The sequence below is a fragment of the Ixodes scapularis genome, unplaced genomic scaffold, assembly GCF_016920785.2.
Source record: "Ixodes scapularis isolate PalLabHiFi unplaced genomic scaffold, ASM1692078v2 PGA_scaffold13__105_contigs__length_92229423, whole genome shotgun sequence".
NCBI classification, from domain to species: domain Eukaryota; kingdom Metazoa; phylum Arthropoda; class Arachnida; order Ixodida; family Ixodidae; genus Ixodes; species Ixodes scapularis.
In genome coordinates this window covers 80,786,276-80,803,136 of record NW_024609839.1, presented here as the reverse complement: position 1 = coordinate 80,803,136, position 16,861 = coordinate 80,786,276, and the positions used below count along the sequence as shown (strand labels likewise).

At 47.0% G+C, this 16,861-nt stretch overlaps 1 protein-coding gene across 1 annotated transcript in view; it reads left to right on the top strand.

The window, feature by feature from the left end:
• Positions 1 to 16,861, top strand: part of LOC8023788 (anoctamin-7) — a 91,197-nt gene that overhangs the window by 54,193 nt on the left and 20,143 nt on the right. The window contains exons 9-14 of the mRNA XM_040221713.3: positions 4,412 to 4,623; positions 5,702 to 5,854; positions 7,692 to 7,728; positions 7,835 to 7,944; positions 8,521 to 8,693; positions 13,704 to 13,866. Of these exons, the coding sequence (XP_040077647.1) occupies positions 4,412 to 4,623; positions 5,702 to 5,854; positions 7,692 to 7,728; positions 7,835 to 7,944; positions 8,521 to 8,693; positions 13,704 to 13,866 (848 nt within the window). The remainder of the gene's footprint in view (positions 1 to 4,411; positions 4,624 to 5,701; positions 5,855 to 7,691; positions 7,729 to 7,834; positions 7,945 to 8,520; positions 8,694 to 13,703; positions 13,867 to 16,861) is intronic.

Below are 16,861 nucleotides of genomic sequence, written 5' to 3'. Positions count from 1 at the left end.
TCAATGAGAGGCGCGGACAGAGCCAGGGCGTGCATCAGACTCAGATAGAGGGCTTGGCATGCTCTCTTGGCCAACCAGAAGCCGAAAAGAATTCCCTAGCGGTGGTAGCGAGAAGCATTTTTAATAAGAACGTAAAGGCTAAATGTAATAACTCTTCGTGGTTGAAAATATGATGCACGTGATGTTTCGATTATGATCATGCAAAAAAGATGTAAAAAAAGTGAAAGCTGCTTACAACTCCCTGTAACGCCGAATTAGAGCGCAGCTCTTGAGGAGGAGGAGGGAAGGGCACTGGGGGGGGGTTAAACTAACCAGGGGGGGTCACGTGACCTTGGGGGGTCACGTGACCTTCGGGGTCACGTGACCCCCAATGCCGATGATGTCATCACTGACGTCACTGATGACGTCATCAGTGACGATGACGATGCGGGTACCGATGACGTCATTAGTGACGTCACTGATCACTTCACCAGTGATGATGACGATGACGATGCGAATGTCGGTGACGTCATCAGTGACGTCGCTGATGACGTCATCAGTGATTATGACGATGCGGATGTCGGTAACGTCATCAGTGATGATGACGATGACGATGCGGATGCCGGGGACGTCATCAGCGATGATGACGATGACGATGCGGATGCCGATGACGTCATCAGTGACGATGACGATGACGATGTGGATGCCGGTAACGACATCAGTGACGTCACTGATGACGTCATCAGTGATGATGACGATGACGATGCGGATGTCGGTAACGTCATCAGTGATGATGACGATGACGATGCGGATGCCGGTGACGTCATCAGTGATGATGACGATGACGATGTGGATGCCGGTGACGTCACCAGTGATGAAGACGATGACGATGTGGATGCCGGTGACGTCATCAGTGATGATGACGTAATTAGTGATGATGACGATGACGATGTGGATGCCGGTGACGTCATCAGTGACGATGACGTCATTGGGGGTCACGCGACATCGGCGGGGGTCACGTGACCTCGGGGGGGTCACGTGCCCCCCCCCCAAAGGTCACGTGACCCCGGTGGGGGGCTCGCGCGGTGCATTATGGGACATTTCCCATGATGCACCGGGGTCACGTGACCTCGGGTGGGGGGTCACGTGCCCCCCACGAGGTCACGTGACCCCGGTGGCGGGCTCGCGCGGTGCATTATGGGACATTTCCTATGATGCACCGCGCGGTTACGCCGACGCCGACGCCGACGCCGACGCCGACGCCGACGCCAACGCCGACGCCGACGGCGACGGCGACGCCGACGCCGCTCAAGCCGGAAACGGGCCCCTAAGAGCTGCGCTCTAAAAACGAACGTGCCGCTCGAACTCTGTTTTGCCCGGACAGAGTGTGAACGCTCGGACGGCAGATTCCCGGCTCCGGCGCCTAGCGTACGAATAATATGTCGATAGTTCCGCTAGTCGTGCTCTTCCACCACGATTTCGGATGACCGTGATTGCAACATCACGTGCACCATATTTTCAGTCACCGAGAGTTCCTCAAACGCACTTATTAATTTCGTTTCCCGCGACAACCACCAGGGTATTATTTCCGGCCTCTGGTTGGTCACATTCGAATTTGTAAAGACATCCTGGAGCACGCCCAGCCCGCCTTCGGCCAATGGCACTTCCTTATTTGCCTCCCACACTTACCAGTGAATGGCCAAACTCTCTATATATGCGGCTCTGTGCTGTCCGGTCGACAGCAACGCCGCGATTGTTGTCGATCTACCTGCCCAGCCTCACAAGTTCCCATTGTCGAGTCACACCTGTCCGAACACTGCATTCTAGTACACTGCAGTTCAATATAAAGACGCCGCCCCGGATGTAAAAAAAGAAAACGCTCAGGCAAATCGATTAAACCACACAAGTAGAACAAGCGGCAAAAATGATGTGTGTCCGCGATCGATCTGCGGTTCTTCGATCCCGGGTGCGAACATGCAAAAAGGCATTTTCCCCTCGGTCACACGCGAAATGGAGTGTAGAATAGTTAGTGAAAGGGGAGAGAACGGTATAAGGCGCGTCTCGATCTTTCGGATGTGCGATCTCCCTCACGCGCTCGTCGCCTTCCGCCGTGCTTTGGCTGCGCGTGCACGATCGAGGTTCACGAGACGCCAAGGCGTTATCGAAGGTAGGAAGCTGGAGCCACGGTATGGCTCCTAGTGGCGACTCCAGCGAAATCGTCGCCGCGTAGCGGTAACGCCGAGAAGCTCAAGAGAGAAGGTCGTTTCGACTCTGTCGTCTGCTATCGCTGCTTGGTTCTCGTAGGCAGCATTGGAACAAACATCGTTTCCAGCAATTCTTTTTATGCTTCCACCGAGCCACTCCTACGCCGTGACTAGAAGAAGGTTTCTGCAACCGAAAAATCGATTTGCCTTCATATGTATCACCGATTTTACGCTGCAGAGCAAGAAATTTATGGTGGTCCGCGTGCTGAACGACGAAAACGACCTCCTGTCGTCCGCCATTTTGCCTGACCAGCCCGCCCCCTGTAATTCGCCGGAGTCGCGAATTTAGAAGCATATCGCACAGACATCGTGTGTAGCAGCCGGCCTCAGTTTCCAGCCAGTGTCAGCTTTCCCGGAGCAGCGCCATACAAAACGCCCAAAGCCACAATCGAAACGAACATTTTTTTTTCTTGCACAACATCCGGAAATTATTGACGCAGATCTTTTCCGTGCACTGGCTAGAAAGGACCACGATCGCCTGAATCCCGCTACGAGTCTACACGATCCGCCAGCGAGCGAAGAGCAACCCGACAATGAAAGGAGCAAAAATATTTCTCGTGCTTTTTTTTTTTTTTTTTTTTTTCAATTACCGGCACTGGTGTGGTGAATGTCGACCTGTACGGAATTCGGCCAGATATGCGAAAGAACGGCAGTGCGTTGCCGTCGTTGCCGCTTGCAACTGCGGAAGACACGACTGAAACCCGAGCTCCGAGCAACTCCATTCGGGTGGAAGGAGGTGAGAACACTTACAAAGCAACGCTGGACACGAATACGTTTTCGAATGTCAAGGTGCCAAACTTCTACTCCGGAGAGAGATCGAGAAACACGGTCCAGGACGTAAGACAGCATGCGGCGGAACGCGCGGATGCTGTCGCTGGTGGCGCAGCCAACCAGTTGCCGAGGCGGAGTCATAGTTATCATAATGTACGCTAGAAGTTCAACTGGCGCTAGTGCCCATGCGACTTCCGGGATGCAAATGGAAGCAGACAGCAACACGGTCTACTTTTGTGGTGCTCCTGTGCATTCCTAAGGGAAAACGCGCGTGCATTTTGTCTATTCATCGGAAAATAACATAGATAACATTTGTCATTTGGGTCGTACCGAATAGTATGTACAGCTATTAACATTGTACAAGTGCAATTGCTTTAGTTAGATAATTTTTCTTTGCAAAAGAACGATGTTAAACTTCGCTATATTTCAGGCCCAAACCTCTGTTCCATAGCAGGTATGTAAAAACGAGCGACATTTTTGAGCAAAATAGCAATCGAAAGGAATGTAGAGTGTGTTCAAAGTTCGCCAGCATTCCGTTGGTGCTTATAGTTATATATTGCTAATATGCCCTTCTTGTCACTATATGAAAATGACCCCGTCGTGTATCTCTTCGAGCGGGGAAAAAAAATCTAAACGTAAATAATAATGTACGTAGGCTATAAAAGGTGTGTCTTTTTATTATTTACTACGTCGGGCAGCTAGCTTCTATCGGGCACCTGTTCTCTGGCTTCTCCCTATTTGCAAATATTTCGAGCGTCTTCGAACATATGCAGAGTAGAAAAATGAAAGCAGTACTTATTTACTGCAAATCGGACTCTAATACGTAACCTTAAATTTATTTTGACCACGCGTGCAAACGGAGTTATTGATCCACTGTTATTGCGTAGCTCTTGCCGTCTCTCCTGGTTTCCCCACATGGCCTTCGTTCCTTTGGCACGTATATCCCCCATGCTGGAAAGCGCCGACGCTTTGTTCGCGCTATATGTCCGACAGTGCACAGAAATACATGTACGAAACAGTTCTAGCACCCTTTTTAATGCCATAAATTTGAAAGAAAAACACCGTCACTGATCAATCATTTTGTCTGCGTTACTGAGAAACGTTCCACTCTACTTAGTACGCACGAATTATTCGTGATATTTGCTCTCATAATCAAGTGCAGGAAGAAATTGCATTTGCTTTTTTTCCCATGAAAATCCATTACCAGAAGTCAATTTCCGACTGGTTGCTGTCTGCTTCCATTTTCCACACCACACTAGCGCCAGTTGAACCTCTGGCGCACATTATAATAACTCTATGGGCGGAGCGGCGTGTCCCCTTTAGACGTTGAACGCTCCCAAGAGCACACCTGAGCTCTGCGCGCCGGTAGACGCCGACCTTTGAACTTTCCTTCGCAGGCACAGTGTTTCTCGAAATCTGGAAGCGGCGGCAGGCGTCCCTGGCACACCGCTGGAACGTGGACCACTTCTCAGCCGAGGAGCCCGACCGGCCCCAGTTCTACGGCAGCGTCGCCATCAGGGACCCCATCACAGGGGACCTCACCTGGCACTACCCCATGATTCGCCGACTGGCCAAATACTGCTGCTCAGTGGGATTCTTCATCATGATGGTTAGAGACAGAGGAAAGAACCTTGTTCTCCCGTTATACATGGGATTTATTTTTCGTCGATGCAGACTACAGTGCACTGTAAGCTTGTCGGCATCAATTAAAACTAAACACCCTGAAGATGAGACGTAAGAAACGTACCTGCTACATGTTTTACTATACGTGGTATATCCTGACGGAGACAGATTGAAACCATCGCGTGAACTCGACCCCATCCACCTTAAGCGAGCCAAGCTAACCTAAGAGCACTCGAGTTTAGCCTAATCAAAACCGAACCATGCTAACCCAACCCGACCCGACCGACCTAACCCGATCCGATTCGAACCTGACCGTACCCGACCTGACCCCATCCGACCCAGCTCACCAAGACTTGATCTCGCCTGACACTGTTAAACAATCAAATAATGGTAAAACAGCTACTGCCTCCACGTACGATAACTCCATCAGTGTTTCTGCCCTAAAAAAACAACAACAAAAAAACAAACTAACTTTCTCTTTTTTGCAGCTTCGTAGAAGCATCTCTCAGCGCTGCCTTCTTCACAAAGTCTATTATGACTCTCTTGACCTTAAAAGAGCATTATTATCACCTCCCGATCGAACATCATCTCTCTTAAACAATGCCTGCACTATCAAAAGGATCTCTGTCTCAACAAACGCTTCCTACCGATCTTTCCTCCCGCATGCCATCAATGACTGGAACAGCCTCCCATCCTCCATCGTGACCATCGTAGACCCAGACGCCTTTAAATCAAGTCTTCGAATGCACTTTTCATCTTGTTAACCATTTACCGATCTTTTCCTGAATGTATTTATTTTTGTGTTTGTTTTTCCAATGCATAATATGAATGATCCCCCACCCCTTATGTAATACCCCCACGGGCCCTTAAGGTTCAATAAACAAAATGAAATGAAACTCTACCCTAACAAAGTACAGGAGCACAGGATACAGGAGCACATATCAAGTTACCAAAGTAGACATGCTCCATGGAAATATATCTCACTTTTTGCTAGTGACTATATGATGGTAATGATTTCGCCGCTTCCTCAACATTCTGGCTTTTGTTTTGTTTCCGCCCCACAGTCTATCGTGGTACTTATCAGCGTGCTGGCAGTTACACTGTACCAGGTGTACATGTACAACGCGTACTGCAACGGCGAAACCACCTGCGAGGTCATGCACGGATCCATCGTCGCACCCATCCTCAACACCCTCTCCATCATGGTCCTCGGAAAGGTACGCCAGCTTCTTTCGATCGAGGTCGACGACGCCACACACCACAAGCGAGTTTTTTTATTTCGAATAAAAGATTGAATTAGAACGTAATAAACTTAACTGAGAGCAAGTATAGGGTGTCTGAAATGCCGAGGCTCGACCTAAATTGGGCGGTAAAAATCGGCTCCTGCATGTAGCGATCTAAACGTTTCGTCCAAAGTGTATTTCACAGGTGGGTTTTACCTTGTAAAACTACAAGGCCGTAGCTCCCTTTCTTAAAAAAAAATAAAGCAAAAGCACTTGCCAGGATTAACGGCAAACGGCAACGCAGACGACAGAGTCGAGTGGCGGGGTGCGTTTAGAGCACGCATTGACATATGGCACTACCTGCTTGTAACGACTTCCTTTAAACTGTCATGTAAATACAAATGCCAACGCATTAAAAAATAATAAAATAAACGCGGTTGCATAATGACGGCACTCTTGCTGCCGACGGATTTCGTCCGCGTGTCGTCTGCTTGCTTTCGCTGATCGGCTGCACCTTCCGCAGCTGTTCCCGACGCGCCCCACCGCTCGATTCGGTCGTCCGCGTGGCCGTTGGCCCTGACAAGTTTTCGGCCCTAACTTTTTACAGAAAGGGAGCTACGCCGTGCAATTTTACAAGGTAAAACCCACCTGTGCAATACACCTTTGACGAAAGGTCTAGATTGCTACATCCAGGCGACCATCTTTACGTCCCATTTTAGATCAAGCTTCGGCAATTCAAACACCCTATATACACTGCGCTTCACTCTATAGGTCCGACCGCAGCCGATTGCTATGATCCGACAGAGCCAATCATGTAGTGCTAAAAGTGCATCGTCACGGTGCTCGTAACTTTTGAGGGTTTCCTATCACCGGCTAAACCAATCACGGAGATAAAAAAAAAAAAAGAAAGCCCAGGACCGTGGTGTCTTTTTTTTTAGTTGTCGGCGACTCTACTACTATTAGCGACGTGGGCGAGCAAGAAAGCCTACCTGTGGTCGCAACTGGTGATTGGCCAAACGCTCGCTATGACGTCATTGTTTAAATTATTTCTCTTTACTTAGACGGAAATCAGTGCGCTACGCGGAGCGCAAGTTCGCCTGCTTCTTGAGCAGGGGTTGCGGTGACGTACGAACACCGAGCTCCGATTGGAAGTATAGACCTTTCCAACAAACGCCTTCTGCGAGCTGCCATCTTTTCTTACTGGACTGTTAAACGCCTTCTGAGCACGCGCAATAGCGCCTCTTGCGAAAAAAAATAGTACGCCGCGCCTGCGTAACAGTCTAGTGACTCGACATTTTGTCGCCTGGGCGATAAGCGACGGAAAGGTCTATAGTGGGTAGACCTTCTCAAGGTAGCCACCGTTGAGGTCTACCCACAATTCTTCATTCAGAACCAATCAGAACTCGGTGTTTTGACGTCAGTGCAACCCCTGCTCCAGAAGCAGACCAACTTGCACTCCGAATATATATGTCGGAGTGTCAGCTGTGGCGATGTTTTAATGACGCGAAGTTTTCCCGCGGCATGTTTATACGATCTACTGCACATGACTCGTGCGTTGTCGACGACGATCCGCGGATTTAGCACACGCGAGGACGTAATGTCGCAATAAGAGTTTTACCGCAGAGCCGCCGTTTAGAGCGGAATCGCAGGGCCGTAACCGCAATACCATTCTAATGCCGAGAAGTAATGGACGAAAACCAAAAAAAAAAAAAAAAAAAAATGTTGAGAAGCCTTGAGTTCAAATCGTGTGCACTCTGATTGGGAAGCTGTCATTTTGTGCAACTAATCCTGTTTTCTTTTTTTCGTTTTCTTTTTTTCAACTGCCTTTTAGATTTACTCTTACGCCGCTGTGAGACTGACCGAATGGGGTAAGCTACTGTATACAATCTCTGTGAGCCTATCATCAGTGAACGCCGTCTGCTATGACGGCCATGTGTGTCTCTCAACCAACGCGTCGATGTTCCTTCTGCGCAGAGAACCACCGAACGCGGAGCATGTACAACGACGCTCTGGTCATCAAGCTCTTCGCCTTCCAATTCACCAACACCTACGCTTCGTTATTTTACACTGCCTTTTTCAGGGAGGTGGGTTTTCATCTCCTATACATTTCTCCAGCGCTTATCGCCAAGTCGAAAATGTCCGGGCTGCGCGCGCATATATACGGAAAACCGTTACTGCTCGGAACACGTTGCACAAACCGGTTTACAAAGATGGCAGCTCCCAGATGGCGATTATTGAAACGGTCTATAGCTTGCTGCGGTTCAAGAATGGCAAGATAAAGCTCCTCCCGCAAATCTCTATACTCGCCATGATCGGCAGGTTCCTCCTCTTCACACGCCTCCTCTCCTACCTGCTAAAATAGAAAGAGTGAAGGACCTTGTGGGGGGAGTTTGTCCTACTGTTCTTAACCTAGTTTTCGTAGATCATTCCGATACCTCCGATAACAATACCCGACGACCGTGCGACGTATGTGCGAAAAGGGCTGGCGGGATATCGGGTATCGTTATACAAGATTTAGTATAGATCATTCCGATACCGTCGATAACAATACCCGATGACGATACGATGTATGCGCAAAGGCGGCGGCGGAGTACCGGGTATCGTTATCGAAGTCATCGGAACGATCTGCTAACACTCTGTACTAAAGCGATGCATTATAGGCTCCCTATTACCTGACGCAGGGCCGGTCCGGACTGTTCGGGCTCGGCGACCAGTTCAAGGACAGATGCGGCCATCCTGGTAGGGACACCTGCATGTCCATGCTCTCCCTCCAACTGCTCATCTTGATGATCGTCAAGCCCTTTCCCAAGTTCTGCTACGACGTCGTCTGGCCGTGAGAAGCTGCATTCCGCATTATTTAGCTGAGCACCAACCACACTCAAACATGAAGGCCACCCTTTCCTAATGATGGTTACCTCCAATGAACATCCCACACTCTGTTTAAGCCTAACTTTGCAACGGGCGAACCCTATAGGAAGCGAGCAAGCCGGCCGTGTCGCGGCGGTCGCCTGTTGTTCGCCGCGACCTGGCGGCAGCCGCCGCAGGAGCATCGGGCAGCAATGGCGACGAACAGCACGGCGGAGAGTGTCCCCGTCGTGATTACGACGGAATTTAAGGCAGTTACGAGTTTGGAAAGTTCCTTGGAAGCCGGTGCCGCCGGCTCCGCCGGCTCAGAATCATCGCGAAGTAATAGCAACGAACAGCACAGAGGACAGTCGGCGACTATGAATCCGGAAAGCTTCTTCGGTAGCCGGTGCAGAATCATCGGGGGGAAACAGTGGCGATTAGCAGCACAGCGGACAGTGTTCCCGGGGTGATTACGACGGGGTTTAAGGCGCGGTTACGAATCCAGAAAGCTTCTTCCGTGGTGCCAATATGACGAAGAGAAAACTGTTTCATGAATCTGGTCGCGGGTGCGACGTGAAGGAGGTCCGTTTCGACGAACAAGTGGATGTCACGGAGCGCCGTACTCTGCAAACAAAACTAAGCGCGCCCGCAAAAAAATTTTGTTGGCGTTGAGTACTGCGGTAATTGTGTACGTTTATTTCTGAATCAGCTTGACAATAACTGGGCGATTTTTTTTTTTCGCGCCGTTCCGCGATTTTCTTTACTATCTTCCTGTAGGCAGATGGAAACATCCATCGGTAGGCTTAGGAGGGCGGCCTCATTCCGCTTCTCGATTCCGGTGAAGTATTTGCTGCATACTTTAGAGTTTGCCGTCGGTGTCGATGCTGTTCCATCGTCGCTTGAAGAGAAAAAAAAGTTAATTGTAATATTCGTCAGCAGCTTAAACAAAGCGCGAACTGGAAGTTAAGAAACACCATGCACTAACCTGTATGGACGCACAAGTCGTACCCAGGTCGCGCAGTACTCCGCCTCGTACGGCTTCGAAGGGACGATGTAGTACTTCGTGCCGTGCGCGATCTTGCCGACCACGCAGCAATTGTTGCGGCTTTCTTGGTACGGAATAGCCATCTCAGAAATTACAGCGCTAACCTAATACAACGCACAACCAACGCAGCGACTGGCAGAAGATGCCCGATGCAACGGACCCGTTTGCCGCTAGGGGCGCCCTGGTCGGGGCTTGAATTAGATCCGCACGGTTCCTATGCCGCCTTCCTCCCGTGAGCCCATCAAAACGACGAGATGAAACATGCGGCAGACGTCCGGAGGAGGTGTACGTTCTATACGACGGTACTCTGTCACGTGCCTCGCCTCGATGCTCCGATTGGCTCGCTGGCACCTTAGCTTTTGCCGTTTGCCAAGTTATGCTCAGACGGAGCACTCACGACGTCGTGGAGACTTGCAGAACGGAGGTGCATGAAGGGGTGTCCAAACAGGGCACGGCAGATGGCGTGTTTCTTCACGGCAGTTGATGTGCTTTCTAAATTGAAGGCATATGCCGTACTCCGGTCCGCGTTCGTACTTTTTCTTGCCGCAGGGAAAGCTTCCCTCCGCTTACGTCCTCGCACAGACGCACAGAGCGTGCTCATCACGTTGGTGCAGACAGCCACTCACACGCTCTGCTGGCTATCGTCAGGACCTCCACTGGTGTTATCGAGACCCAATATCCCGAAAAAAAAATGAAGAGACGACAGCAAGAAGGCAAGAAAGAAGGTCGTGCTGTTTGCGTGGTTGACGTCCAAACTGAAAACGTACGCGCGCGCAGCAACTTTCACGGCATATGCCGACGCTGTGTCGCTACACGGCGCCTTCTATGTTCTGATCTGAGAGCCGTTGAGACTGACAGAAATATTGCCTGTGGGTCAACACTACATAAGGGAATACAAAAGATTAATTTTGTGCAGTTGCGTGGGAACAGGGAGGAGGGGGGAAGGGGGAAATCGCCTCATCCCTTATCAAAAAGAGGCCGTACTTGAAACGAACTTGAAATATATTGAATACGCATATTCATTATGTATTCATTCTGTATTATTTTGTCCCCATTCGAAATACGTGCGAAAGGTATTCCAAATATATCACAAATATTAATCAGAAAAAAATTTAAATATACCAAAAACATAATTTCTTGCCCCTCAAGATGCCATTTGTGCGCTAAAGAACAGCTACACATTTTTGGGGGGATTTTGTTAGTAAATGTGTCCTTCCGGTATTTGAAGGCACTACTAAATATATTCCACAAATAACTATTAGAAATGAACACAAACACCATGACGCACTGAACACCTGAATGACAGTCAAGTTGACTGCTCTAGAGCCTTATATAGCCTACATATTGAAGGTAATCATTTGGCCGGTGACCAGCTCTGCACTTAGTAAGGTTCCAAGCATTCGATATTCTCCTCGGGAGTCTGTCAAAGGGGACACAGTGTTTTGAAGTTCGTGGACGATATCTCTTACTACAAGCATTAATACAGCTAATAATGATTCGGCGCAGTCGCTAAAACAATATCCATCAAAGCGGCTCCTAGAAAAAAATGTATTGCTTCTCTGCGTAGCACCACCCAGGATGAAAAGATGAAGCGAGTGAAGCTAGTTTCTTCACTTTAAAATAGTTATTTTGCTTTTCTTTACTAGTTGACTATTTAATATGGTCATTAACGTCACTATATTAAAGTCACTGCTCACATCACGTACAATGGTCAGTATACGCATTCAGTGAACTAACATTGGGCTAACACAATTACACGCCAAACATATCTGCTCACAGCACTTGCTGAAGCTTTCCAGTATCGGCAAGTGTTGTGGTTGCAGTTCCCGAACCCCGTGTGTGATTGGTGCGCAAGAAACTTATCAGGTCTGTTCTTGATAGAAAAAAGGAAACAATAACATAAACTGGGCTGATTTATCAGTGCGATGCAGCAGGACTCAATTGACAAACTAATCAAATGTTGTGCTTAGGCAGTTCAGTGTACTCCAAATCTGCTTGAAGTGAACTTCTGATAGGCAAGCTTTTCAATACTTTGGTAGTTCAAGTCAGACTACCAAAGTATTGCACTCAAAAGATACTTAGAGCATAACACAGCACTATTTACGATTTCCAGGTACTTTAAGAGTATTCTGCACATATTTGTCATCGCTGCATTTTTATTAGGGTTAGAGTATATTTTGCACGAAAAAAATACATATTTTAAAAAATCTACCTGAAAGGTATTTTGGGCCTACAAATTTAGTATTTACATATTTCAGAATGCATAAAGGGAACTTCAAATATAGTTTAAAAAAAGGAATTTTTAAAAGATTTTCAGAAATATATTTTAGTACTAAGTGAGAAAAAAAAGAAGTATATATTTTCGGTCTACTTATTGTGTACTTACAATAATGAATTGTACTTCAAATACACTCAAATTAGAGTGTGGTATATTTCAAACGTCTTAGTTTTTGCTAAGGGATGTACCCCCCCCCCCCCCCTCCCTTCTCGTAAAAACTTCCGACGCCGCTGATTTTATGCCACACGTGAATGCACAGCTCCAAAGGGTTCCATATCGGCTATATCTACTAACATTTCCAAGTGAGAGAAATGGTCAACAGGCAAGGTGGTGCGTATTCCTCATGATGCTTAAAACCTGAGACTGGGAAGAAAACTTAAAACATATTAGAAGAAACCGAAGGTGACAGACAAACGTCTCAGTGAGGCGTTTGTCCGTCACCTTTTTTCTGTTTCTTCTAATATAATTTCAAGTTTCCTTCAGAATATGAGGTTTTAAGCATCATGATTAAAACCTCCACTTGTGTTAACCGGAATGAAAAGGGGTTCGGACACGGCAAAAATAAAATATGAGATAACTACACTGCTAGGATTTTTCGTATGTTCTTATATTCCTGCTAAATTTATTTTGAATATGGCGCGATAGACTCGTGGATAAATCAAATTATATGCGGAACCCTTGAATCCGCCCATTCGAAAAGGCCGCCGTGGATGTTGGGTTGGTGACATCAGCTGCTCAAAGCGCAGCGTCCTCTTGCACGCACTCAGACGACTCTTTGGGCGTCTCGAGCTTCAGCTTCCTTGTTTACACTCCGCGTTTCGAGCATGCGGCTCGTGACGATTACGTCGGTCTACGGCATCGCTCGCTTCGTCGAAGTCTTCAACATTTATCACAGCAGCGATGAGAGCCATTCTTACCAAGGAATGTTGGAAGCTGTCATTTTGACTGCAACCCGCTAGCGACCAGCAACAGCGACGACGAGATAGTCACGGACAAACTCGCCGTAGTCGCCGTCGTCCGTGACAATGTCGCAGGTGCATACAAGGTGGAAGGTCAATAGAACCAGGGGTTAGAGCGAGAGTAGCGTAGGAGTAGCCGAGTTGCGTGAGAGCTTGGATTTGAATGTACCGTGGCGAGGACAGCTTGGGCGATCACGGGGATGCCTAGATGAGAGATCGTTAATGATAATGTAATTTATGGGCACCATAATTTTGGATTTGGATTTGGATTTAGTGGCGTCCCTTTGTAACGGGTGGCCGCTCGCCGGAAGTTCCGGCGATGGCCTGCCAAAAAGAAAAAAAAAAGGCCTGCCTAGTCTGGTTTTTAGCCAAGTCTAGCCGAGTTCTTGTTGTGGTGGAGCTTCGGACTAACTTGGTCAGTGTTGCCTGGTCGACAGATGAAAATGACAAAAATTCGCAAATTGATTGTCGGAATTACTAGAGCCCTAAAAATCGCGAAACTCGGTGTATATACTCCTATGAGCATTCCATTTCAAAAATAATCTACCCGTTTAATTTTCATCTCTTAACCCCTTTAAAAGTCGGCTTCGAGAGGTCTGTGAAACAAAGTGGACATCAAAGGCGTTAGAGGGCGCCTTTCAGGACTTTCCTTGCTTTGGAAACCTTTTACTTTGCCGATGTCCTAACGATAATATCGTCGGCCTCTGCTTCCAGGCTCATCAAGAAGGTGCTCCGCAAATGGGGCATCATGTACAGGGTGTCCGACGAGAAAGTGTCCGATCAACACCACCTCCTCCGGGAACTGTACAAGCAAGAGGACGCCGAGTTTAGGAGGGACGAGTTCGCCGAAAAGATCATCCAGTACGGCTACCTCATGGTGAGCTCTCTCACCCGTAGTCTCCAGCCCTATACTCGTTTTTTCTCTCATGGAGCGTATTAAAAAGGTTGTATCTCTCTGGCATTTCCTAAAAAAAACGCTCTATGCAAAACATTCACCATCGCTCCCCCCCCCCCCCCCCCCCCCCCTTTGCGGGTGCATAGTAAGGAGGCCATCACAGCCTCACGTCACGTAACGTCACAATGTAACGTCATGGTGTCATCTGTCGTCAACAGTGTAACGTGACGTCACAAGGGTGACACCCAATACACTGGGTGTATTTATTGATTTCTCGAAGGCCTTTGAGCGCCCCAGTCACGAAACGTTGCTCCGAAAGCTACACCTTTGGGGTATTTGTGGTGTTGCCATGAGATTGTTCAAAAGCTATCTTTGTGACGTTCACCGATGTGTAGAAATAGATAGGAAGCTATCCGACTTGAGGCCAAAAAAGGCAGGTGTACATCAAGGTAGTATACTGGGACCTTTCATTTTGCATATGTACGTACACGACGTTGTAAACATTGATGATGACTTATGGTTTATTATTTGCGCATGCGATACGGGGGTCTTCGTTTTCAGGGAATGACACCAACCAAATTATAGAAAGCAAAAATAAATTTTTGCTAAGCTGAATGCTTGGACGGAAGCAAATTGATTGCAACTAAATGCGAGCAAAACGAGGCCAGTTTTATTTAAAGCACATAACACAAATAGTTTCCACGCGCTCAATATTGCTTTGGGTGAAAGTAAAATGAATATATTACAAACGGTAAGCATTATTGGTATAGACTTTATTACGAATATTTTTAGGGAGAAAACGGTGCAGCATTTATCTAAAAAACAACAAAGAAAAACAAAGAATGCTTGTTGGTATAATTTACAAATATTATGATATAACTCCCCATCTCGGTTTTGCTGCTCATCTATGATTCTTTTTTTTTTTTTTTTATTTCCAGTACAACTACTGTTTCGTTTTTTTTTAGTTTAGGGAAGCACGACGTACACAAATCTCAAACAAATTCAAAGCCTGCCAAAACAATGTAATTCGTATTATATGCCATGCTTCTGCGACAGTCACTCTAAGCCAGTGTTTATAAATTTAATATAGTACAAATTCGAAGTTACCACAACTACCAAATTTCCCTTAAAAAAACAATTCCTGAAGAACAAATGAAAATATTTATTCAACAATAGCCAACCTTGATTGAGGAGAAGTGGTTCATAAAACCCGCTGTGTAGAAAAATTGATATGCCGCTCTCTAGAACAAACTTCGGAATTCAAATGCTAAGATAGAGGCTCCCTTATCTTTTAAATCGTTTAGACAAACTGAACATAGATAAAACGAGGATAAAGTTTTGCACAAAAATACATAGATGTCGTTTGTTCAACTAGCAAAAATATACACAGGCTATTTATCTAGAGATCTGTCAGTGTTGAAAATACTTGCATGCAAAATTGAACATATAAGTAAGTGTTTTGTGAGCTAATTCGTTTTCTTATATTTTATATCTGTAATTCTGTACAGCTGTGTGTTACCGTATTTTTCCTGATCTGATGTTGTTGTGGTCTTTGGGGGAGGCAGAGGCATTGTCAAACAACGACTAAGTTGTTTTTTTCTCTCCCTGCCCTCTCCATTTATGACAAAAATAAATCATTTGAATTGAATTGAAATTCACTCATAAACGTTTTGCATTTAGAGCACCTTTGGGATAACGTCGCTGTAACGTGGCACTGAGTTGTCATCAAGGCTGCTTTACATTGAGGACGCGAAAATCCTATCTTGGGCTCCTCACGGAGCCTTAAAGGGCCCATGAAACGAATTTTGGGTTGGAATGAATGAGTTTAAATTGAGACTTTACTAATCGCATATCGTTTTGTTGGCCAAAAGAAAGAGGCTAGAAAGTCAAAAGCCAGCTTTTCGGTACGAACATTTGAAAATATAGCGGACTATTTTGTACCTTCTTGCCTTCGAAAGCTCTCCGCCTTTTCACTATGATACATCCGCGGTTCCAAAAGCGCGTCACCGGCGCCAAACTGATGTCAGCAGAGCCCAGCTCACGCATTGGACACGAGAACTGCGTCACTCGGACGTATGCGCTCGTCAACAATCAATTCGTTGACGAATATTTGGATTCGCGTTCGTGGCCAATGAGTGCCCTGACGGAACTTATCGTCACTGGGGAATGACAAGTTCTATGGTGTGCATAAAAAGCACGGTGGAAGCTAGGAGTCATCGCACCGGTGCCGAAGGAATGTCACGACCACGTGATTTCACAATTCGCATTTGAGTTGAGGATTAAAGCTAAGGAGGAAGAAGTAGGAAAATCGTTTCATGACCCCTTTAAGCCGTGGTCACATTGCTTATACCTAATACAAACTAGCCTGCAGCATACAGATTCGAACGCGAGTCACCACGAGATCCGTGCTTCGAATACCGCATGACAGTAAGTTCAAGAAGAAAACTTGGCACGGGGCATTCCAATCACGGATATTGCGGTTATTCGTGTTTGCGGACTGTCTTTTGTGTTATGTATGAACAGTGTGCCACATTGCTTATACGTCATACAAAAAAAAATCTCCACTCAGATTCGAACGCGAGTTACTATAAGATTCGTGCTTCGAATGCCGCATGGCAATGGGTTTCAAAGGAAACCTTTGCACGCGGCATTCGAACCACGGACAATCTGGTGACTCGTGTTTGCAGACTGTCTTTTGTACGAAGTATGCGCAGTGTGTCATACTGCTTATACATCATACTAAAGACAGTCTGCATACAGATACGAACGCGAGTCACCGTGATGTCCGTGCTTCGAATGCCGCATGACAATGAGTTCAGAGAGAAAACTTGGCACGCGGCATTCGAATCACGCATATTGCGGGGACTCGTGTTTGCAGACTGTGTGTGTGAGCACACAGTCTGCAAACAAAATGTGTGAGCAGTGTGACCCCGGATTTACTAATGCCTCCCTCCATGTGGTAAAGTATAAGATACTT